Here is a 26,149-nt window from a genome sequence, read left to right on the forward strand (position 1 = left end):
GTTGAAGAAGTCATGTGACTGCTTTAGCTAGCAGCTATGCCATTTTACATTTCCTTTAACAATGTATGAAGGATCTACCTTCTCCACAAGCTTTTTGATTATATGTTGAGAGCCATGGCCAGGTCAAGATGGTGCCTGGCATTTTGCCAGAAGGAGCGGTTCCTGCTGCCTCAGGTGCCCGCTATTTTTGAGCTCTCGCGGAGTTCCTGGAGAGTTAATAAGAACCAAACCCAAAGGGCGTTAAGTTCGTGTGGGCGGTGTGTGGCATGGGTTCTAAAAATAAAGTTCGTTCCTGCTTGAATCTTCAAGTGGCTCCTGATTTGTGCCCAGCCAGACTGCGGCATATGGTGTCCTGCAAAGGGAACACCTGAGGGTAAGTGATAAGGTAAACTGCTCGCCCCTGAGGGCAGTGCGAGAGGATGGGTAACCATTTAAAGATTCTTCTTTTATTTTGTTTCGCTTTGTTTTAAGTTGCCTGTCCCTGGAGATGGGTGGGAAGGAAGAAAAACCGCTCACATCTGAGGGAAAACTATTTTCGTCTGAGGAACAGATAGGGAGAAAGGACGGATGGACATTTCAGGAGGATAGAAAGGCTGATATAATGAATTTTTGTTCCATTTTTGTTTCATTTTGTCTTGGTTTCCTTTTGCATTATCTTAGTGAGGGGTATCTTCGTCACGGAAATATAGAATTAAAAATTAATAAGAACCAAACCGAAAGGGCGTTAAGTAGCTTAGAGGAAGGAGACATCTCAGTAAAATCAAGAACAGTTAGGGCATACGTTAAGACGATACAAAGGTGTAGCCCATGGTTCATTAAAGAGGGGTTGTTAAATATATCACAATAGAACCATCATGGTGAAGATTTTTAAAAGATACAAAAGGAAAGCCCAGGGACTCTGCCAATTGGCACATTATCATTATGGACGTTGGTACAATCTTGTTTGCTTAGTCTAGGAGAAGACATCTTACATCAAGTAAAAGAGGAAGTCTCTTGAGTTAGACAAAGGAAAAAAGTTTAGAGGAGGAAGGGCTATCAGGGGAGAAATTACAACGGGAGGTTGCTACTAATCCCTTTCTATCACGGGGAGGGGGGCGTGTGGGTGTCCAACCAACAGCTCCGCCTATGGAGACAACATATGCTGAGTGGCCCTCAACCCCCGTAGTTGATAGATGGGATCCTGAGACAGGACCTCAAAAATTAGCATGCCCTGTATTTGAGGTGGCAGGAGGGCAGCGAATTCACCATGCTTTAGATTTCAAAACAGTGAAACAGCTGAAAGAGGCTGTAACAACTTATGGTCCTCAAGCACCCTTCACTGTAAGTATGGTCGAATCCATTATCAACTTGAACATGATGCCAGTAGATTGGGCTAGTATGTGCAAAGCTGTGCTAAATGGAGGACAATATCTGTTATGGAAGGTTGCCAATCAGGAATTTTGCACGGAGACGGCTAGGTGAAATGCAGCGGCCGGTTATCCTCAGAGAAATCTAGACATGTTGTTAGGAAAGGGACCTTATGAGGGTCAGCAGCAACAAACTGGAAATGATCCTGCCATATACTCACAAATTGCTGCAGATGCAGTTAGGGCATGGAAGACTTTACAAGGACACGGAGATTTACAAGGTCAATTATCTAAGGTAATACAAGGAGCTAATGAACCTTACGCTGAATTTGTAGATAGGCTTATACAAACAGCTACCAGAATCTTTGGGGATATAGAACAAACGATCCTATTAATAAAGCAACTAGCCTACGAACAAGCAAGATGGTGCAGGGAGGCCATTAGACCATGGGAACATGGAGATTTAAACACATATATTAAATTATGTAGAGACAATAATGAACAAGGGCAAGTCTTGGCAGCTGCAGTACAACAGGCTTTAGATGCCAGGCCAAAAACATGCTACAATTGTGAACAAACAGGACATTTTAAAAGGAGTTGCCCCATAGGAGGAGGGTTTAACAAAACTAGGTATCAAAGGGGTAGAATACCAGGTATTTGCCCACAATGCTATAGAGGGAGACATTGGGCTAAAGAATGCTGTTCTCAAACCACTATAGAGGGTATTCCGTTATCAAAAAACGGACAAGGACCAGATGTTTACCCATGATATTGTGGAGAAAAACATTGGGCTCCATTGCCAAAAAACAGACAGGGGGGCCCCATGCTCCGGGGCCCATGACCACAAATATATGGGGCACTGGAGAAACCCAGCAACACCATCAGGGTAGTGCCCAGGACACATTATCCATTAGATCCCTCACTAGACCAATCAGAGGGAGCACAGGATTGGACATCTTTGCCTCCGCCAGAGCAGTACTAACTCCAGAGATGGGAGTTCAAATCATTCCCACAGGGGTGAAAGGACCTCTTCCCAAAGGAACCGTAGGCTTATTATTGGGATGCAGTTCTTCTACTCTAAAAGGACTCATGATAAGTCCTGGGGTAATTGATCCCGATTATGAAGGTGAAATAAAAATTATAGCCAGTTCTCCAAGGGGTATATCAGTAATTTCACCAGGAGATAGAATAGCACAGTTATTAATAATACCCAGCCTACATGATAAATTTTCCAGTCGTACTATAGAAAGAGGTTCCAGGGGATTAGGCTCCACAGGTGTAGATTGGGCTATGCTTTTTTTAAATTTAGATTCTCGCCCAATGCTAAAACTAAATATTCAAGGACATGAATTTAATGGGCTACTGGATACAGGTGCAGACCTTAGCATTATCTCTCGTCAAGAATGGCCAAAACATTGGCCATTACAACAAGCCACTCAAATGATTCGAGGCCTAGGAGTGGCAACTAATCCCCATAGAAGTGTGATGGTATTAGATTGGAAGGATCCTGAAAGATGTGAAGGAACTATACAGCCATATGTATTGGATCATCTTCCCGTAAATTTTTGGGGACGAGATGTCCTAGATCAATTAGGTTTGACATTAACAAATAACATCAATTCAAATGTGCCCACTATTATGGCTAGACAAGGTTTTAAGAAAGAAAAAGGATTAGGAGAACAAGGACAAGGTATAGTGGCACCAATACAAATAGATCAAAAAACAGATAGACATGGATTGGGTTTTCAGGAGTGGTCACTGAGACAATAAAAATTACTTGGAAATCAGAAAGGCCAGTATGGGTTCCTCAGTGGCCCCTGACTAAAGAAAAGATACAAGCAGCCCATGACCTGGTCAAACAACAATTAGCGGAGGGACATATACAACCTTCCATATCTCCCCATAATACTCCCATTTTTGTCATCAAAAAGAAATCTGGTAAATGGAGATTATTGCAAGATTTAAGAGCCATTAATAATGAGATGGTTATTATGGGACCTGCTCAATCGGGGATTCCCCAATTGTCTGCTTTGCCAAAAACCTGGTATGTTTTAGTTATAGATATTAAAGATTGTTTTTTTCAATTCCAATTCATCCTGAGGATAGTCCACGTTTTGCATTTACTATCCCTGCACTGAATCATGAAGGTCCCCATCAGAGATATGAATAGAAAGTATTCCCTCAAGGGATGGCTAACAGCCCAACTATGTGTCAAATTTATGTTAACAAAGCAATCCAGCCACTTAGAAATCAAAATCCTGAACTACAAATATTTCACTATATGGACGATGTATTATTGGCACACAAAGATAAAAACACATTGCTAGAATGTTATGCCACACTTGCAAACTTATTAAAAAATTATAATCTAGAGATAGCAATAGATAAAGTACAATTAAATTTTCCAATTAATTATTTAGGAGTTCTATTATCCTCGACCATGGTCCGTCCACCAAAAATTCAAATACGAGTAGATCAACTCAAATCACTTAACGACTTTCAAAAGTTATTAGGAGACATAAATTGGATAAGGCCTTATCTAGGCATACCAACAGGAGAGTTGGGACCTTTATTTGATATCCTAAAAGGTCCATCAGATCCAAATTCACCCCGCATATTAACGCCTGAAGCAAGAAAGACATTAAAGGGCTGGGGATGTGGCTCAAGCGGTAGCGCGCTCGCCTGGTATGCGTGCGGCCCGGGTTCGATCCTCAGCACCACATACAAACAAAGATGTTGTGTCCGCCAAATACTAAAAAATAAGTATTAAAATTCCCTCTCTCATTCTAAAAAAAAAAAGAAAGACATTAAAAATCATTGAAACATATATGGAAAATATGCATTTTGATAGAATTGATATAAGTTTGCCTTTATTATTTATTGTACTACCAACAAAAAATATTCCTACAGGAGTATTTTGGCAAGAAGGTACATTATTATTATGGATACATTTATCTTATTCTCCTAACACTATTCTTACTAGGTATCCTGAGGCTGTAGGACAATTAATACTCAAAGGAATAAAAGCAGCAAAGGGAGTGTTTGGAATTTCTCCCAATAAAATTATTACTTCATGTACAATGGATCAAATTGATGAGTTAGCTAATGAGTTAAATACTTGGGCAATAATCATGTGCAAATCTAATGTTTCATTTGATAGCCACTTACCATCTAATCCTTTGTTGTCTTTTGGTCTTCGCATCCTGTAGTTTTTCCAAAAATGACAAGAAAAAAACCTATCATGAATGCTCCAAATATATTCATTGATGGGTCAAATAATGGTACAGCAGTAGTAGTTACCCATGATCAAACTTTTACATTTTTAGTACCCAAACAATCAGCTCAAAAGGTAGAGCTTAATGCAGTATTACAAGCTTTTGTGATGTTTAAACATTCTGTATTTAATTTATTTTCCGATAGTCAGTATATAGCTAATGCTATAGTATCCCTTGAAGATGCTGGTAGGATTTCCCCTTCCTCTACTGTTTTCTCTTTGTTTTCCATTATACAAAGTCTTATCTGGGACAGAAAAGATCCATTCTTTATAGGACATATCAGAGCACATACAGGATTGCCTGGAGCCCTTCGTTTGGGCAACGATTTAGCAGATAAAACTACACATGACATACATATTTTTTCTATGCTAGAAGAAGCTACAAATTTTCATAAATCCTTCCATGTCAATGCAAATACTTTAAAAAAGCATTTAAAAATAACTAAGGAACAAGCTAGACAAATAATAAAACAATGTCAAAATTGTGTGACCTTTTTACCACAAGTTAATCTTGGAGTCAATCCTAGAGGACTGATACCTAACCATATTTGGCAGATGGATGTCACACACTTGCCAGAATTTGGAAAATTAAAATATTTGCATGTTACAGTTGATACTTCTTCCGGATTTTTGATGGGCTCCCTTCATGCCGGAGAAAAAACTAAAGATATTATAGCTCATTGCTTACAAAATTTTGCCACCATGGGTGTTCCAAAACAGTTAAAAACAGATAATGGCCCTGGCTATACTTCTACCTCTTTTAAACAATTTTGCTTATCATTTGGCATTACTCATATAACAGGAATCCCATACAATCCACAGGGACAAGGCACAGTTGAAAGAGCTCATCAAACTATTAAAATGTACTTATTAAAGCAAAAAGAGGGAATTGGGAAGGGGTATATATCCCCCAAAGATAAATTTAAAATAACCCTTTTTACTCTAAACTTTTTAAATTTGGATTCATCAGGGCAAAAAGGCACATGTGTCCAAAAAATGTACATAAGCCCAAGGTACTTTGGAAGGATATTCAAACAGGACAATAGAAAGGTTCTGACCCAGTGATTGTCTGGAGTCGGGGGTCTGTTTGTGTGTTTCCACAGGGAGAACAGCAGCCTATTTGGATTCCAGAGAAACTAACTAAAGCGATTTCTACAGACCAAAAAGAAGATGATTTGGGTCAAATCCATAATAGCTGATATCCAGAACTCCAGTTTGGCTATCCTTACATCTGCGACAGTGGTTCTCCCACACCAGGAGGCTAATGAATAATGAACACCATTAAGGCCTATTTCAAATGTAAGAAACCTTGGGGCTTGCTTGTGGGAATACCTTCAGACCCATATGCAAGTTACAGGAAAAAGGATGGGATATCCAAAGAAGAGTCAAACCCAGGTGGTAACCAGGATGCTTTTTTCAATATCTATTTTATTATTGCCCTTTCCCACATCATGAAGTTTTGTTTTGTTTTTTGAGCTCATACACACCTAGATTAATGTTTTTCTGATCAGTTTTATTTTTTGACTGTGGAGTTTTTGAGCATTGCAATGGGGATTTCTCCTGTAAAAAGCTACAAGGCCTTTACTATTATGTTATGTGTTGTATGTATTGTGTTATGTGTGCACACTTGTGTTTTGTGTTGCATGTCTGTATGTGTGTATGTCCATATATCATATATGAGGAGCGCTCATGAAAAAATGGATCCAAATATATATTTTTTATTATTCACATGATTTAAATGGTTTAATTTAAATTGGGTAAACAGCTGTTGAGGATTGTTTTAAAATGTGAACAAAAAAGGAGGTTAACAGATCTGTTTGTTTACTTTCACCTTTCCTTTTCATTATATCTAATTCTATTCAGGATACTAAATTGTTTAGATAATTGCTTTTTTTAGTGACTGTTGGAATGTTACATAATTTTTTTTTTAGCCATCACTGCCAGAATTCCTATCTTCATCCCAGTGCCAGTGAAGACAAAGATAAAACCAAAATACAGCTTCTGCAATAGCTATCACAACAAACTGTATAAACTGATGCATCAATGAATAATGTAGCTCAACAAGTGATGTTCAATCAAGGAGTCGATTTACTTTGGGAGGAAAAGGACATATTAATGGATTCCTCTGCTTTGAACTGCTTGCAGAACTTGCCTGGACTATGTATCACTTGTATGCATTGTGAACTATCTGTTGGTGCAGTGAATTGTAGTAGTGCCGGGGTATCTTTGCTGATGATGCAATCGGTGGTACAATTTTTCCAAAAGGGGCTGTCAATTGGCTTGGTGTCGTGGCATTTTGTATCCTCCTCTTTCTGCTTGTAGCAGGTTGTTCATGGTGTTTGTGTAAAAACCACTATCCACAAGTGTGGCTAAATGCTGGGCCAGTAGTCAATGACGGGTAAGATCCAATTGCAATGGTACCAACCTAAGACAGGAGGCTGACACCTTGAGGTCAGCTCATCCGATGTCGGGTAAGGACATATGTAGTATTAGACAACCTAAGACAGGCACGGTCCCTAAGCCACATACTTGTTGTTTAATTAACCAAAAGTGGGGAGATGTTGGGAACCATGGCCAGGTCAAGATGGTGCCTGGCATTTTGCCAGAAGGAGTGGTTCCTGCTGCCTCGGGTGCCCGCTTGTGGAGTTCCTAGAGGGTTTGTGTGGGTGGAGTTCGCGAGTTGAGTTCCTGTTGAGTGCTTGAAAAGTTCCCGAAGTTCCAGTGGAGCTCTCGGGGAGTTCCTGGAGAGTTTGCATGGGCAGTGGCGTGCGGCGTGGGTTCTAAAAGTAAAGTTTGTTCCTGCTTGAATCTTCAAGTGGCTCATGATTTGTGCCCAGCCAGACTGCGGCAATTATAGTCATCCTTGTGTATGTGAAATAGCAGCTCATTGTGGTTTTGATATGCATTTTCCTAATAACTAATGATGTTGAGAGTCTTTTCATGTGCTTGTCAACCATTTGTATATCTCCTTTGGAGAAATGTTTGATTAAGTTCAGTACTAGGGATTGAACCCAGGAAAGTTCTACTGCTGAGGTACAATTTTAAAATGTTTTATTTTATTTTTTAATTTTCAGACAGGATCTCACTAGGTTGGAAAGGCTGACCTTGAACTTATGATCCTCCTTCCTCAATTTCCCAAGTAGCTGGGATTAAGGCACTGTATTTGGCCTGTGTCTTATTTTTTGTTGTTCTTTATTTATTCTGGACACTAGGCCTTTATCAGACATACAGTTTGAAATATTTTCTCTCATTCTATGAGTTGTGTTTTCAATTTGTTTTATTTTTGTGGCAATAGGGATCAAATTGAGGGGTCATATAGGCTAGGCAAGCACTACCACTGAGTTCTACCTCTAGTTTCTCCCTTTGTTGATAATGTCCTTAGCAGCAAAAAAAGTTTTTAGTTACAATGAAGTCCAATTTATCTATCTTCTTTTGTTTCTTGTGTTTTGGTGTCATATCTAAGAATCCACTGCCAAGTGCGTATCATGAAGATTTAACCCTATGTTTTCTTCTAACAGTTCTGTAGTTTTGGTTCTTACATTTAGGTCTGTGATTCATTTTGAATTCACTTTTGTTTATTGTTTGAGATAGAGGTTCAACTTTATTATTTTGTGTATGAAAATCCAGTTATCTCAGTATCTTTTATTGAAAAGACAGTTCTTTCCTCATCGAATGGATTTGGTACCTCTGTCCAAAATCACAAATAGTTATTTCTGTTCTCTCAGTTCTTTTCCGTTGCACCTATATGTCTGTACTTATGCCAGTAACACACTGTTTAATTACTGTAGCTTTGTAGTAAGTTTTGAAATCAATAAGTGTGAGTCCTCCAATTTTGTTCTTTCTTTTCAAGATTGTTTTGGCTATTTGGGTCCCTTAAGATGCTGTATGGATTTCAGAATGGATTTTCTGCAAAAAGAATTTAAGGATGGCTTTTTTTTTTTTTTTGCTAAAAATCATTAGGGTTTTCATAGAGATTGGCTTCAATCTGTAGATCACTTTGAGTAATACTGACACAGTAATGATATTGTCTTTCAATCTATGAACGCAGGATGTCTTTCCATTTATTTGTGCCTTCTTTAATTTCCTTAGCTACATTTTATAGTTTTCAATGTGCAAACCCTTTGCCTACTTAAAAAAAAATTCTTTGCATGCTGTTGTGAATAGAATTATTTTCTTAATGACATTTTGGATTGTTCATTGTTGGTGTATAGAAATAACAACTGATTTTTGTTAACCTTGTATCCTGCAACTTTGCCAAATTCTTTTATTAGCTTAAGTAGCTTGCTGTTGTGCAATGCTTTTATGTGTCATGTATAACTAAAAAGAATCAATAAATTTAAAATAGTTTAAAAAAAGAAAATTGAGATAATTCTGAATGTTCAGCAGTAGGGAACAGGTTAAAAATTTTCAGAGCATCCATGTAATGTGACCATTTTTAAGAGATCAGATGTTCTTTACTTTTTTGGAATGTTAGGTATGTTTGGCATATTTTGATATGTTAAGCCATAATTAGATATGAACAAGGTAGTTCTTTAAGGATTAATAAGTAAAAGCTGTCCATGGCATATAATTAAGTAATTCCATGTATTTGATTCATATAAAAGTCATATATAAGCCTGGCACAGTAGCACATGCCTGTGACCCCAGTGACTTGGGAGGCTGAGGCCAGTTCTAGGCCAGCCTGGGCAACTTAGCAAGACCTTATATCAAAATAAAAAATAAAAAGCGGTGGTGATGTAACTTTGTGGTAGAGTGCCCCTGGGTTCTATTCCCAGTAAACCCCCCTCCCCTACCACACACATACACAAAAGTTATATGCATCCGGGCACAGTGGCACATGCCTGTAATCCCAGCAGCTTGGGAGCCTGAGACAGGAGGACTGAAAGTTCAAAAGCCAACCTCAGCAATGACGAGGTGCTAAGCAACTCAGTGAGACCCTGTCTCTAAATAAAATACACAAATAGGGCTGGGGATGTGGCTCAGTGGTTGAGTGCCCCTGAGTTCAATCCCCAGTACACTCCCCCCCAAAAAAAGTCATATGCACATAATACCAGCTCCATAGGCACAGGAATTGTTTGTTTTGTATACAGGTATAATCCTAGTACCTGGTGTATGGCAATAGTAGGTGCTCAATAATATTTTGGAGTATATGAAAAATATCTGAAAAGGTAAAGACCAAATTGTAATATATCACTGAGGTGTAGTGATATGAGGGAATCATTATATGTATTGTTTGAATTTTTTACCTCAAGCAGATATTGGGGAAAAATGGTAATTCCATTAGACATACACATAAATGTGTGTGATAACATGCATGCTTTCTTTTCACCAAGTAAGTGGTAAGAAGAAAGGTACTGGGGACTGAGGAAGGAAGGTTCTAGGACTGTGAGATAAACAGAGGCAACTCATAGGCAGCCACTTTGAAGCTGGGTCTCACCAGGTTTCTCATTTGTGTCTACAGAGCAGCCAGAGAGAGCTTTCCAGAATATAAATCTGATAGGACCCCTCTTTGGCTTTACACTTTTTGGTGGCTCTTAGAGAAGCTCCTCCACGTAGCATAGGAGGTCTTTTGTGATCTGGCCCCTGTTACCTTTACTTTTTGCCACTCACTTCTATATATTCAATTTTTTTATTATGGAAGTAAAAACACGCAAAAGCAGAGAGCATATGATAATCAATTCCCATGTATTCATTCAACCAATTTCAACAATGATCTGTACTTTTTAAATTTTGTTTCACCCATATCCTTTCTTCCCACATACATTTTTTTTTCCTTCTGGAGTATTTTCAAATAAACCCCAAATATATTATTTTACTTCCCTTTGTATCTCTAATAGATGAGAGTTTTTTAAAAAATGTATATAAAGCCACCATACTATTATTATATTTAACAAGTTTATTGAGAATCTTGTCTCACTGTGTTGGCTTCAAACTCCTGGGGTCAAGACACACTCCTACCTCAGCCTCATGAGAAGCTAGACCTATAGGCATGTGTTATTGTGTCCAACTTTGATAATTTCTTCCTTCCTTCCTTTTTTTTTTAATTTTATGGTACTAGGGGTTGAACCCAGGGGTGCTCTAACACTGAGCTATATCCCCAGCCCCTTTTATTTTTTGGTATGAGACAGGGTCTCACTAAGTTGCTGTGGGTCTTGCTAAATTGCCAATGCTGGCCTAGGAACTGGGATTTTTCTTGCCTCAGTCTCCCAAATTGCTGGGATTACAGGCGTGTCCCTCTGCACCTGGCCCAGCTTTGATAAATTTATTTTTAAAAATCAACAATTTCTTCTTTTAAAAGTCTTTTTAAGTTGTATGGGTTGGGGTTGTGGCTCAGTGGTAGAGTGCTTGCCTAGCATGTGTGAGGCACTGGGTTTGATTCTCAGTACCACATAAAAAATAAAAACAAATAAAAATAATATTTTTAAGTTGTAAATGGACACAATATCTTAATTTAATTTAATTTAATTTATTTTTATGTTCTGCTGGGGATTGAACCCAGTGCCTCACATGTGCTAGGCAAGGGCTCTACCACAGAGATATGAACCCAACCCTGATAATTTCTTAATATCACCTAGTACATGTCCAAATTTCCCTCATTGTTTTAAAAACATCTTTTTGCAATTGGTTTGCTTGAATGCTATCTTATATTCTGTGTTCCACCAACACTGAACTGCTTAGAGTTTCCCTATTTCTGGAACCTTTTGCTTTCATTCATGCAGTCCCTTTTCCTGAAATGTTCTTTCCCCATACTCCCCTTAAGACTCATAACCTTCATGGTTGCCCCAGTCTGGATTCCCTGTTCCATAATACCTACAATATATAACTATGTTTTATTACATAGTTTTAACATTCCATTAAGTATGTACTGAGCACTACTAAGGTGCCAGGTACTGGGGTATTGTGGAACAGTGTCTACTATTGATACCTAACATGCAGTCTCCCATGTGCTTTTTCTAGTATTTCTGGTGCCCCTCACAACTACTCCATGAGGTAGGTCCAGGTATTATCCCCATTTGATAGATGAAGAGACTAAGGCTGTGAGCCTATCACAGTGAGTGACAGAGAAGGGGCTTAACCCCAGGCAATGTGAGGTGGAAGTGAGCATGTTGCATGTAAGACTTTACTGGTCAGCTCTGGGTCCTTCTCTGAGTAGGTTTGGGAATCTGCCCTTGACAATTGCAGAGGAGGAGTCACTATAGAACTTTCTGGGCAGGGGCTTAGAGATGTCAAAATCCTCTACCTTTTTCTCCTCTTCTTCCTCTTCCTCCTTCTTCCTTTTTTCCCCTTGAATGACAATATTTGATTTTCTAATAAAGTCTTTCTGCCTCAGAAAGAGTCTTAAATATAGAATTGGGACTATACTGTTCCCTCTGTAACAGCTCACAATAACTGAAGCAGAAGCAGCTCCACCCTCCCCAAAGGTAAACCGACTTGGGAATTTTCCGTTGGCTTTTTTTATTTTTAAATTTTATTTATTTACATTTTTGAGGACCAGGTAATGCATTCACATGGTTCAAAAATCAAAAGGTACAAAAAAGAACACAGTGCAAGTCTCCCTCACTCCCCTGCCACTTGCCACCTGGTTCTCCTGCCTGGAGGCAACTAAGGTGTTCCAGTTTCCTGTGTATCTTTCCAAAGATGTTTTATGCAAATACATGCATATCCAATATATATAGATACACACACGCATATACTTTTTTATAACTTTATTTTATTTATTTATATGTGGTGCTTAAGATCAAACCCAGTGCCTTACACGTGCTAGGTAAGTACTCTGCCATTGAGCCACAACCCCAGCCCCCTCATATACTTTTTTTTTTTTTTAAAGAGAGAGTGAGAGAGGAGAGAGAGAGAGAGAGAGAGAATTTTTTTAAATTTTTTTTTATTTTTTAGTTCTCGGCGGACACAACATCTTTGTTGGTATGTGGTGCTGAGGATCGAACCCGGGCGGCACGCATGCCAGGCGAGCGCGCTACCGCTGAGCCACATCCCCAGCCCTCATATACTTTTTTAAGATGTTGATTTTCTTAACCCTCAAATTGTAGACAGAGCCTAAAGATTTTTCTTGGTTTCTCTGGCCCTGTGAGTACCTCAGAGACAGTGGAGGCCTGAGGGTCTCTTAGAAGCACTAGGTGCTTCTTAGAGATAAACCTTTCTGAACCCATTTTCATGGCAGGCCCCTCCTGAACACACTACTTGAAGCTCTTTTCCAAGTCTTTCCATCTTTGAAAAGTCATCAACCATTCACAACAACCCATGAGGTGTAGGAATTATTTGTCCCATTTTATGCATAAGAAAACAGACCCAGAAAGGCCAAGGAATTGTGTGCTGAAAAGCACACAATTAATTAACGTTGTGGAGGTTGGGAGAGAGCTTGGGAGTAGTATGTGGCTTGGTCCAGCTTGGACTTTGAAGCAATGAAAAAGTTGTTTACTCCAAAGTCACAGTTTAAAAATATTCTAGTGGTACTAGTGTGGGGCAGTGGAAAAAGTAACGAGACTTGCAGATCCAGCTAGTTTGCTTTCGAGCTCTGCTACCTAGAACTGGGCAGGTTAATCCATAGTTTGTAGCCTCAATTTTCTCATCTCTAAGAGGGGATGATAATACCCACCAAATAGCTGGGTATTGACATACTTTGGGAGAAAGATATCTGTAAAACGGAGCATATTGCAATGTTTACCTTGCTATTGTTATTACAGTTAAGATGGTTGGTTCTTTGTGAGCTCAAGGAGTGGGAGTGGGTAGGTGAATGGGCAGCTGTTTCCTGAAGAGACAGCCTCACACTGGGTACAAACTTGCCTTGCCTTCAAGCCAATTTAACCAAAAGAACTTCTCTGGTTTAGTGATTTGTAAATCATGAGGACTCCAAGCTGACCAAACCAGCTCAGAGCCTCTAGGCAATTAGAACTGCCCTGGGGCCTGAGCACAAAGTCTTCCTCAGTAGGTGTCTTGAACAGACTTTGATCTGTAACTGTCTCTATAGATCAGTCTTTTTTTTTTTTCTTTTTTAAAAGTTTATATATTACCTTTTTTTTTCCCCTGCTGGGTATCGAACTTAAGGCCTCACAGATGATAGGCAAGTGCTTTACCACTGAGCTACATAGCCCCAGCACCGATTTTAAATTATAGAAAGTAAAATGTGCTCACTAGAGAAAAAAGAGAAATATTATTAAAAATAGAAAAAAAAGAAAAATAAACCATCCTTTGCCTTCCTTCTCCACAACAGCCCAACTCAGTTAATATTTTGTTATATTTCCTTTCAGTCTTTATTTTCCCCTCTTGTGCATTTATGATAATTCTAGGCAGAGCAACTCTTTATCTATTTTGCCAGTTTTGTGGATGCTGTGCTTATCTTTGGGTATTTCAGTTTCAATTTGTAAGTATTTAAAATTATTTCTAGTTTTATCTGTGGGATTTTTTTTAGTCTTGCTTTCTTCCCTTTCTTGCCTTTCCTCCCGTCCCCTCCTCTCCCTTACCCCTCGTTTTCACCCTTTCCTTCCCTTCTCTTTTGTATTGCCTAGGGCCTTGTGCAATCTTTCTATCATTGAACTCCACCCCCAGCCCAACATTTCCTACAGGAATCAAAAGTAAAAGAACAATCTTAGCAGGAGGCTGAGGGAGGAGAATCAAAAGTTTGAGGCCAAACTTGGCAATTAAGTGATATTTTGTCTCCAAATAAAATAAAAATTCTGGGGATGTATCCCAGTGGTAGAACTCTTGCTTATCATGTGTAATTTCCTGGGTTTAGTCCCCCACATCTCCAAAAAAAAAATCTGGAAGGCCACTGAGGTGATGCCCTCTCTGAGGAGGAACAGGCCCATCCTCCAGAGGCCTAGCAGTGGACAAGTTCCGCAGCTTGTTCTAGTTCTCATTTGGGCAAAGCTGAGGTCAGAGTGTGGGTCAAACAAGTAGGGTAAGCCTAATCAGGAGAAGGCATCATTGCTGCTGGGTGACAAAGTGCTCCCCTGGTGCACTGGCACTTTGTGCCACACTCCTTGCCCCAATCCATTCCCACTGAAAAGAACATGGGGCACCAAATTTCTCATTGTTCTTTACCAGGTGGCTTCCTCTCGGGGCTGAGGCCTTCACAGGGATTTGGGTGACCACTTTGGGTGTAATTTGAGAGGACTGTGATAAGAAGTTGAAACTGGGCTAAGCAAGCCTTTGAGAGGGCAAACATTGGAGGGTGGTCTCTTACAGGATGGCAATTTGAGAACACCCTCTTGCTAGCTTCCCTGGCTTTCCCCAGCCCTGCACTGCACCTCCTCACAGTTCTATTCTTTAAAATCCCTCTTCTTTTGGGGTATAAGTCAAAACTGCCCTTAAGTGGAGAGTGTAAAATCAGAATAGTCGCCATTTGAAATGACTGGTATTAAACATCCCATGCTGTTTAATAAAAGCTTGGCTATTTCCATCCCAGGACAACATTGAAGGGTTTTTCCACTACCTTCTGTGGAATGCCCTTCCCCCTCTTGGAAGCCTGGAGAAATACAACTCACTCTAGAAGGCCCGGCTTGTACATTGTCCCCTTAAAAATGCTCCAGGATGCTTTTCTGACAGGGGAAGATGCTCCCTCATCAGTGCTCTCCCCAGCACTGCATTTGTATTGGAGAGAGCTTGAAACAACCCAGGATCTGCGTCTTTTTCCTCCTTCTTTGCTTTGTCTGGGAATTCCTATATGACCGGGATAGGATTGTGTCCTTGTCTCCTATCCCAGTCCCAGCAGTTGTAAGAGTTTCATAAATACTTGGTAAATCAAATTATATGATCATGTTTTACCCGGTGTAGTGGTGCACACTTGTAATCCCAGCTACTCAGGAGGCTGAGGCAGGAGGATGGCAAGTTTGAAGTCAACCTAGAATTTAGTGATTGAATTTCATTTTCTGTCTCAAAATAAAGGCAGGGGGAGGGTTGTTGATGTAACATAGTGGTGGAATGATGTTAGCCTAACGTGTGCAAGGCCCTGGGATTCAATTGCCAATACTTAAAAAAAAAAAGAGACAAAAGAAAAAATATCATGATGTGTGGTTATCCCTTTTTTTTTTCATCATCTTTCACATTATTCCCTATTCCTATTTTACCATCTGGCCATCTCCTGAGAGCTTAGGGTAACAACAACACATTATACCCATAGACCCCTTTCATCCCATGTACTGTCTATACTTTGCTAAGAAGTATTTTCCCTATCCATGGGAATGCCCCACTTATACCTGACATGCCAACCTATCTTTCCTATTCCTAAATCCTTCCTGGGCAGCGGCAGTTCCTCCCTAAGGTGATAGCAAGACTTTCTCCTTGGTTGAAATGCTTGCATCTCCATGCTTTCTCCACCACGATCAGGTCCCAGCACAAGACAGAACTTGGTCTTCTGCCCTCAGGGCTTGTGGTGGAGACTCACTATTTCCCCAGCAGGGTCCAGCACTCAGGGTGAGCTTCTAAGGCAGAACCAGAGTAGAGCTTGGAAGCAATAGGGCTGTTCTTGCCTCTTTGGTGAGGGGAAAAGTTCAAGGAAGGAAAGGGTGAAGTGTCAGTTAACAATGAGAACAATGGGGCAAGGAGGTAGGTTTTCAAAGATTTTATTAGAAAAACAAAATAGATAGTGAATCCTAAAACAACAGTAGTGGACTCCACCCCACCACCCAGTTTACTGATTGTTTCCTCCCTTCCCTGGGGCTCCATCTGGATGGTCCTGAGATCCAAACCCTGCCTGTCAGCAGTTCCCGTCCACAAACTGGTGACCAGAGCTCCACACTTTCCTCCAGCTTCTGATCTGTTCCTTTAAGAAAATAAAAACACCCCTTCCCCAACTCACTTAAAAATAATTTTCAAAGATTAAAAACTGCATTTGTGTGTTTTTTAAAAATACTTTAAATGTTGTCTATCTTCCTCTTCCCCTAAGCCTAGTTGAGGACTCTGGGGTGCCTGCCTTCTCACCCCAGGAGGCCCTTTGCTACTTGGTGCCCCTTGGAAATTTTCAGGAAGTAATTTCATCCAAATTTCCCCTGCAGTCACAAATTCCACAAACTGCTCGAATAAACACGCTGTCTTCATTACAGGCACTGCTGCTCAGCGCTGGAAATGTGATCTCTTTTTGTCAACTAGACCACATGCTTCAGATTCCCTGCAAACAGGACAGAAAACAAAATTCAAGTTCAGGTAATGTATGTGAATGATATACCTCAATAAAGCTGTGAAGAAGAACAGTTTTGCATTATGTGGCTTGCTCTCTTGCTGCTCTTGGGAACCTTGTGACCCTACCAAGTGAACAAGTACAGGCCAGCCTGCTGGAAGATGTGTAGCAAAGAGCCCAGATACCCTTATGATCCCAGCAACTATCAGTCAATTACATGAATTCCAAGTGAGGTTTTTGATAATCAGATGACTTCAGATGCTGGATGGATCCAGCCTAAACCAGAAGAACCACTCAGCTGAGCCCAGTTCAAATGCCAATCCACAGAGTAATGAACTAAACAAATGGTTGTTTTAAGACATACACACACACACACACAAAAAAAAAAACAAATGCACATTCATGTTATACATTTCAGAGTTTACAATTAACTGCATCAAATCTCCTTCTACCCCTAGCCTTTCTTCCTCCCTTAGCAGGGTACATCCCTCCTAGCAGTTTCTCTTGTGAATACCACTGAAATATGGAGTGGGAGCCTTCCACTGCCCTCAAGCCTAAGAGCCTTTTCTAAAAAGTGATCATTTGCAAGCCTACAGGATCAAGCTCTAGGAAGGAAAGTTTTGCTCACTTTGTCCCTTGCTAGTCTTTCCCTGGCCCATTTCCCCAAGCAGATCATTGGGCTCCAAACCCTACTGATCACTTCTCCTCTGAAACAGGAAGAATATTTCATGAGGACTGGGATCTGGGTTGCCTTACTTTTTGTTGATCACCAAAGTCTAGCACAATGCCTCATACATAGTAGGTGCTCAGTAAATGACTGAGTGAATGGATAAGTGGAAAAAAAGGAGGAAAGAAGACACATAATCAGAAATAAACCACTTGCCTATCTACTTTAATTTTTAAATTAATATATAAAAAATTGTCTTTCTGTATGTGCAAATATATATATATATATATATATATTTTTTTTTTTTTTCTTTTTTTTTTTGCTCGCACTGGCTTGGATCTTATGATCTTCCTGTCTCAGCCTCCCAAGTAGCTGGAATTACTGGCATGCATCACTGTACCTGGATCTTTTTATTAAATATTTAAAACTTGCTATTAATTATTACAAAGCAATGCATCCTTATTAGAAAAATATCTGAAAATATAGTCAAGCAAAAAGAACGCAAGGGTTAGGCAAAGTTTTCTTAGGACCCCCAAACAATAATCATAAGAAATAATTTGATAAATTAGACTTCATCAAAAATTTTCAAAAATTATTGGAGGCAAATCTCCAGGGCAGAAGAATTTCCAATAATTTATTCGATGCTCTATCTTCAAAGAGGGGGAGCCTAACTCTCAATTCTTTATTATGGACTCTGCATAGAGACTTCTTTACAGTATGGAAAACAAGGAGAAAGAATAACTTTACAGTGGAGAAATCTGACAAGCACTACTTCAGCCAGTGATCAAGGCTCCATGTTGATAGTAGGTATCCCAGCTACAATGGGGGTGAAAATGGCCCTTTTCTTAAGTGGGTTTCCTTTTCTAAACCCATAGCCCCAGTCTAATTACGATGAAAACCAAATTCCAAAAGAGAGGCATCCTACAAATTTACTTGACCAGCACTCCTCACAATTTTAGAGGTTATTAAAAAAACAAGGAAAGTCTGAGAAATTACTACAGCCTAGAGGAGCCAAAGGAGACATAAGACCTAAAGAAAATGTGGTATCCTGGATGGGATCCTGGAGCAGTTAAGAGAAGCCTGAATAAGGGATAGTTCATAATGTATCAAATTGGATCTTTAAATGTAACATATCATAGGAACATAAAATGTCAAAGGTGAGCAAAACTGAGTGTGAGGCACATGGGAACTCTCTGTACTATCCTTACAATTTTTCAGTAAATCTGAAATTATTTCCAACAATAAAGTCTATGAAAACAAAAACAAATATTTGCTCATGGAAGGAGACCAGTAACACATGGGATTTATTATGTTACATAATATTATATGTTAATTAGCTCTTTTATCACTTTTTAAAAATTTATTTGTTCTAATCAGTTATACATGACAGCAGAATGCTCTTTGATTCATCGTACACAAATGGAGCATAATTTTTCAGTTCTCTGTACATGAAGTAGGATCACACTATTCATGCAATCATGCATGTACCTAGACTAATGATGTGTATCTCATTCCACCATCTTTCCTACTCCCATACCCCCTCCCCTCCCCTCCTTTACCTTTGCCCAATCTAAAGTTTCTCTACTCATCCCATGCCACCTGCATCTTCTCACTTTTTAAACTTTTTTTTTTTTGTACCAGGGATTAAACCCAGAGTTAGTTGTTTAACTGCTGAGCCACATCCCCAGCCTTTTTTTCCCCAGCCCTCCCCCTTTTTAATATTTATTTTTTAGGTGTAGATGGACACAACACAATGCCTTCTATTTTTATGTGGTGCTGAGGATCGAACCCAGGTCCTGCCCATGCTAGGGGAGCGCTCTACCACTGAGCCAAAATCCCAGCCCCCCCAGCCCCTTTTTTATATTTTATTTAGAAACAGAGTCTCACTGAGTTGCTTAGGGTTTTGCTAAGTTACTAAGGCTGGCTCTGAACTTGAAATTCTCCTGCCTCAGCCTCCTGAGCTGGTGGGAACTTTTTCAGTTTTTTTTTGTTGTTGTTTGTTTGTTTGTTTGTTTTTTGGTACCGGGCACTCAACTACTGAGCCACATCCATGGCTCTATTTTGTATTTTATTTAAAGAGAGGGTCACACTGAGTTGCTTAGTGCCTTGCCATTGCTGAGGCTGGCTTTGAATTCACGATCCTCCTGCCTCAGCCTCACGAGTTGCTTGTAATACAGGTGTGCCACCACACTGGGCCTTTTTAAGTTTTTCAGGTAGGGGTATCATTAATTCTCTTCTCCTTTTTTGCAATGCTGGAGCATGCAACCCAGGGCCTCTCCCATGCTAGGCAAGCACTCTACTATTGAGCTGCACCCATAGTATTTACCCATATTTTGGAGAATTCTTTGTTTTAGACTTGTTAAATTCTGTTATTGGACATATGATTTGTAAAAATTTTATCTCACTACATAACTTATCTTTTTATTTTACTAAGTCTTTTGTAAAGCAAAAGATAAGTTTTTGAAAAAGATGTTTTGATGATGTTCTAATTTAGCATTTTTCCTTTGTTTGGATCATGTTTTTGGTGTTTTAAACTACTAAACTCAAAAAAATCTCTGAATCATCTTTGTTTCTTCATCTCTTGGTTCATGCCTCCTCCATGTCTTATGAGTTACCAAGCCTAATCTCAAGATTTCTCTCAAATCTGTTTCTTCTTTTCTATTCTACTGTCTCTTCTTTAGTCACATATATTACTTGGGTCACTGCAACAGCTTTTCAGTAGTCCTCCTGTTTCTGGAGTTGTCTCCCAGTAATTGCTACCTATGATCACACCCCTTTCCTTTCTTCAGGAGCTCCTGACCACTTATGAATGCAGTCCAACTCCTTTGTTTAAATAGACATGCTCCATCCATATGTTCCTGTCTCATGTCATTGCTTGCTTGGTTGCTCCTGCTGAGGACACACCACTGGGGATCCTGGTGCTGAAGTGAGGGGTCCCTCCATCTGAAGCCTAGTCAGAGCATGAGGGAATGAGTGAATGCATGGGTGGACAAAAACTACATCACAATGTTCCAATGTCATGTGTCCACAGAGAGGAAAGGTGGGTGCTGTATTCTCTGCTGCCCTGACTTGCTATCCAGTTACATTTGGAGACAATTAAGAAAAACAACAGAAATAATTTCCTCCAAAAGTTGATGATGAGCAATGTTAAATTTGGGTAACAATATAATGTAAGCTTAAATAATGCCCATTGTCTCCCTTTCATGTCTAGCTTTTTCAGCAGTGGGTGGCAGCCTGAGAAAATTCAGCCAACACAGTCTGGGGCCTGAAGGATACATGGAGTTCAGACCAGAGGGGGCAAACCCAAATGCCTCAAGAGGCCAAGACTGGATGTGTGTAAAGGAGATTGGGGCAACACATATGAAGCCCTCTTGTTGCTTTCTTCATTTTTCTAATTTGAGTCATCCTGAGTATAAGAAATATTTTTCTTTTTCCTCAATTCTACTATGAAAGAAGAGGGATAGTAGAGTAGAGCAAATGGATCAGAGTAGGGAGGAGGATGGCAGGGGATGGAGAGAGAAGGGGAAGGAACAGGAAGGCAGAGGGAACTGAGACTGAGCAGATTATATTATATGCCTGTATCAATATGGCATAATGGTTTCCACTATCATGTATAATTATGATGCACCGAAAAAAAAAAAAAAAAAAGAAAACCCAAACTGTGAGATGGTAATCACACTTGGCCTTGAGTGAGATATACAAAGAGGAGTGGAGGGGTCTGAGGCAAAAAGAAATGTACATGCTTGCAAAGCAGGCAGCTACAACTCAGCTCCAGCCATTCACTACTATGTAGGAATGTGGGCCCAGTATGACCAGATATTTCCATTGTCTAAGAAAAATCAGAAATTTCCTTTTTTTGGGGGTGGGGGAGGGGCTCCAACCCAAGGTCTCATGCATATTAGATGAGTTCTTTGACACTGAGTTACATCTGCAACCCAGAAATGCACATTTTATGCAATGTTTCCACAGCGTTCAATGCAGACAGCTGATTGAAATTGTAAAGAATATTGTGTGGGGCATCAATATGAGTGATCAAACAAAATAATTTGGGATGCAAGATATGGCTCATGTACTCCCAATTTGTAATTTCTGTTTATCTCTGGAATGGTTTTGATTTTATCAGTGGCACTCCATTTCATTCTCAAATATCCTAGTTTGGACAATAAATGATATTGTCACCCCACCTCTGATGTACAAGAAGGGACTGCCCCAGGATTTCAGGAGAACTGTGTTCTATCAGTTCACTGAGGGACTGACTCAAGTGCTCTTCCCCTTACTCAACAAACAATTATGGAGTGTCTACTCAGTGCTAGGTACTTGGTTAGGTACTGGTGAGCACTCTCTCTACTTTTTGTCTCTCTTTTTTTTTTCTTTTAAGTAGACTTTATTTTTAGAGCAATTTTATTTAGGTTTACAGGAAAACTGAGCAGGAAATACAGAAATATTCCCTTCCATTTTCCCTTGCAGGCAGTTGCCTCTATTATTAACATCTTACATTAGTAGGGTACATTTATTACAGTTTGAATGAATATTATTACATTATTATTAACTAAAGTTCACATTTTGCATCATGATTAACTGTTTTTATTTCAGTGCTGGAGATCAAACCCAGGGCCCTGCACATGTGTGCTCCAGCCCTAGGGTTCACTCTGTGTATTGCACGTTTCTATGAGTTTTGATAAGTGCATGGGGTTATATGTCCACCATTATAGTATCATATAGCATAGTTTCATTACCCTAAAATCTGAGCTCCACTAATTCACTCTCCCTTCCTTCCTCTGAAGCATGGCAATCACTCATCTTTTTACCATTTCTGTAGTTGTGCCTTTTGTATAATATTATATGCTTGAAATCATATGGTATGTAGCTTTTTCAGATTGGCTTCCTTCATTTGTCAACATGTACTTATGTTTCCTCCATGTCCTTTTTTTGGGTGATATTGGGGATCAAACCCAGGGACCCTTTACAACTGAGCTACATCCACAATCCTTTTTTAATTTTTAATATTGAGACAGGGTCTCACTAAGTTGCTTAGACCTTGTTAGGCTGCGGAGTCTGGGCTTGAACTTGGGATTTTCCTTCCTCAGCCTCCAGAATTGCTGGCTTTGCAGATGTGTGACATGATTCTTGGCTCCTCCATGTTTTTTGTTGTTTGATAGCTTATTTCTTTATAGTGCTGAAAATATTCCTTGCCTAGATGTACCACAGATTATCTATTTACCTGCTGAATGTCATCTTGGTTGCTTCCAAGTTTTGGCAATCATGAACAAGGCTGTCATGAAAATTCATGATAAGTTTTTGTGTGGACAGGGGTTTTCAGCTTATTTGGGTAAATATCAAGGAGAGTAATTGCTGGATGGTATGGTAAATCTGCTTAGCTTTGCCACAAACTGCTGAACTGTCCTCCCAAGCGGCTGTGTCATTTTGCCTTCCCACCAGTAATGAATGAGAATTTCTGAGATGCTTCACATTATCTCCAACACTTGGTGTTGTCAGTATCTTGGATTTTAGGTTTTCTAATAGATTTGTAGTGGTAGGTCACTGTTTTTGTGTGTGTGTGTGTGTGTGTGTGTGTGTGTGTGTGTTTTTTTTTTTTTTGGTACTGGGGATTGAATCCAGAGGTGCTTTACCACTTAGCTGCATCCCTGCCCTTTTTAAAATTTTTATTTTGAGAGAGGGTCATGCTGAGTTGCTGAAGCTGGACTTGAACTTGTAATCCTGCCTCACATTCCCAAATAGCTGGGAATACAAGCATGTGCCACCATACCCCACAGTATCTCATTGTTTAAATTTGCAATTCCTTAGTAACTCATGATGTTAAGCATATTTTCATGTTTCCTTGTCATGTATATATCTTCTTTGGAGAGCTGTCTGTTTACATATTTTGCCTAGTTTAAAATTAGGTTCTTTGTTCTAGATATATTGACTGACGCCTATAATATCAGCTACTGGGGAGGTTGAGTTAGGAGGATTGCAAACTTGAGGCCAGCCTTGGAAACTTAGTGAGACCCTGTCCCAACATAAAAAAAAAAATTAAAAAGGACTGGGTATTTATTTCAGTGGTAGGGCATCTCTGGGTTTAATCTCCCAGTGTGGCAAAAAAAAAAAAAATTAGGTTGTTTGTTTTAACAGTTCTTTGTATATTTTGGATACACAAGTCCTGTACTGGATATTAATTTTGCAAATATTTCTCACAGTCTGTGGTTTATCTTTTTTTTTTCTCTTAATACCTAGTCTTCTAAATGTAGAGTAAGCTGGATGTGGTGACTCACATCTGTAATCCCAGATACTCACGAAGCTGAGGCAGGAGGATAGCAAATTTAAGGCTAGCCTGGGCAACTTTGCTAGACACTGTCTCAAAATAAAAAATAAAAATGGACTGGGGATGCTGGGGTTGTGGCTCAGTGGTAGAGCACTTGCCTTGCATATGTGAGGCACTCAGCACCACATAAAAAATAAATAGATAAAGATATTGTATCCATCTACAACTAAAAAATATTTCAAAAAATGGACTGGGAATGTAGCTCAGTGGTAGAGCATCCCTGAGGTTGGTCCCTAATATCTCTCTCTCTCTCTCTATCTCTCTCTCTCTATCTCTCTCTCTCTCTCTCCTCTCATTCTCTTTCTCACACACACAGAGCAGAGTTGTCCAGTAGAACTTTCTGGGATGATGTAAGCTGCCCAACATGGTAGCCAGTAATCACATGTGGCTATCGAGCATTTGAAATATGGTTAATGCAAGTGAGGAACTTAATTTTAAATTTTATTTTGTTAACTTGAATAAAAACAACCTAGTCTTCTAAATGTAGAAAATGCAATTCCTTAGTAACTCATGATGTTAAGCATATTGGGCCATGGTGGTTGTATTGGACAATGCAGCCACCCTTGTGTTTCTGTTTTCCTCCTTCATAACACTGACTAGGGGCTGTCCTTATTGATTCTCTTGTTTGTAAAGGTTCTTTTCAACCTATTAGCAAGTCTTGCAGATTCTACATCTAAAATATATTCTAAAGTCACCTGTATCTCTCCACCCTTCACTGCTAGCTATCATTACTCCAAATCACTGTTGCCCTTTGCATGGATGACTCTAGTAGCTTCAAAACTGGCATCTTTGTTTTCTTCCTTGCCCCCTACAAGCTATTCTCTATATAGTAACCAGAGTACTCAGGTCATAATATAATCACTCTTATGCTCAAAACCCTCTAACAGCCACCTAGAATAAAATCTAAGCAACTCACCTGCAGGAACTGGTCCCTTGTCTCTCATCTCCTACCCACTCTCCTTGCTCACTTGGTTCTAGCCACACAGGCCTCCTTGATGTGGTTTGAACACATGAATAATTTTCCCTCTTAGGGCTTCCTCCTTTGTACCTGGTGTTTCTTCTGGCTGGAATGCTCTGTCCTCAGATATTCCCATTTTTAATCTATCTCATCACCTCTATCACCTTGAGTCAACAGTTTTCAACTCAAAAGTCACTTGTAAGAGGCCTTATGACAGTTCAAGCTGAGAGGCCAGTAGCCAGTCACTCCTTTTCTATCACATGGCCCAATTTTATTTTCATTAATGCACTTTGCTCACCCAAAGCATCTTGTGTGTTTATTTGCACACATTCTGTCTCCTCTCACAAACTCTAGGAGGGCAAGGGCTTTATCTGTCTTGTTCATTTCTCTTTTGTTAGCACTGTTTACAGTGGCTGGCATACTGTAGGTGCTCAATACCTATTCACTGAAGGAGCAAACACCTGTAGAGTTACAGGGCAGTAGATCAAGCACTTTCCCATTCAATTCACAGAGGTTTAAAACTTGGTCTTTGCTCTTAGGGACCTTATAAATGCGGTTGAGGTGAGCAAACACATGCTAACAAACAGAGAATCAGTGCTACCAGGTGAGGTGGCAAATGAGTTCTGAAGGCAATATCACAGCAGTTTGAAGGAATGCCAAAGTGATCCCAGGACTCTTGGAAGCTGAGTGGCACCACATAAGAACAGAATAGTGAATTTAGGACTGTTGAAAAGTATTTCCCAAACTACCATCCTATGAGTAATCCTTTCAGGAATGTTGTCACATCTACTTAGCATCTTTATTAATAATCACATAATATTCTTCTATGTATCCATTCACTGCTAAAACTTTAATACCTATTTTGGCCTCATCTAGCTTAAGCAGCAACAAAAACAAAAATAAAAAAGACTCTATGTGCTTATTACATTTTTAAACATACATTAAAATAAATATGGCTGTTAAAATTAAAAATGTCTAGCTGGGTGCGGTGGTGTATGCCTGCAATCCCAGTGGCTCAGAAGGCTGAGGCAAGAGGATCAGATGCTTAAAGCCATCCTCAGAACTGTATCAAAGCCATGAACAACTTAGTGAGACCCTGTCTCAAAATAAAAATTAAAAGGACTGGGGATGTGGCTCAGTGGTTAGGTGTCCCTGGGTTCAATACCTGGTACAAAAAAAAATTAAAAATGTCCTCATGTCACCTCAAATTGTGTCTCCTATAGAGTAACATGAAACACATTTTGATAAAAATGATTGTGGGGGGGCTGGGGTTATGGCTTAGTGGTAGAGCACTCACCTTTCATGTGCGAGGCCCTGGGTTCGATCCTCGGCACCACATAAAAAAAAAATAAATAAAGATATGTGCCCATCTACAACTAAAAAATAAATATTAAAAAAAATGATTGTAAAGATGGCTCTTGATCAGCTCATGCCCAGGCTGGTCTACATCCA

At 39.6% G+C, this 26,149-nt stretch overlaps 1 protein-coding gene across 1 annotated transcript in view; it reads right to left on the reverse strand.

The window, feature by feature from the left end:
• Positions 1 to 16,220: 16,220 nt before the first annotated feature.
• Hdac8 (histone deacetylase 8) overlaps positions 16,221 to 26,149 on the reverse strand; it is a 229,219-nt gene continuing 219,290 nt past the window's right edge. The window contains exon 11 of the mRNA XM_077793756.1: positions 16,221 to 16,741. Coding sequence (XP_077649882.1) covers positions 16,719 to 16,741 — 23 coding nt within the window. The 3' untranslated portion in view covers positions 16,221 to 16,718. The remainder of the gene's footprint in view (positions 16,742 to 26,149) is intronic.

This window comes from Urocitellus parryii, chromosome X (genome assembly GCF_045843805.1).
Source record: "Urocitellus parryii isolate mUroPar1 chromosome X, mUroPar1.hap1, whole genome shotgun sequence".
Lineage (NCBI taxonomy): Eukaryota > Metazoa > Chordata > Mammalia > Rodentia > Sciuridae > Urocitellus > Urocitellus parryii.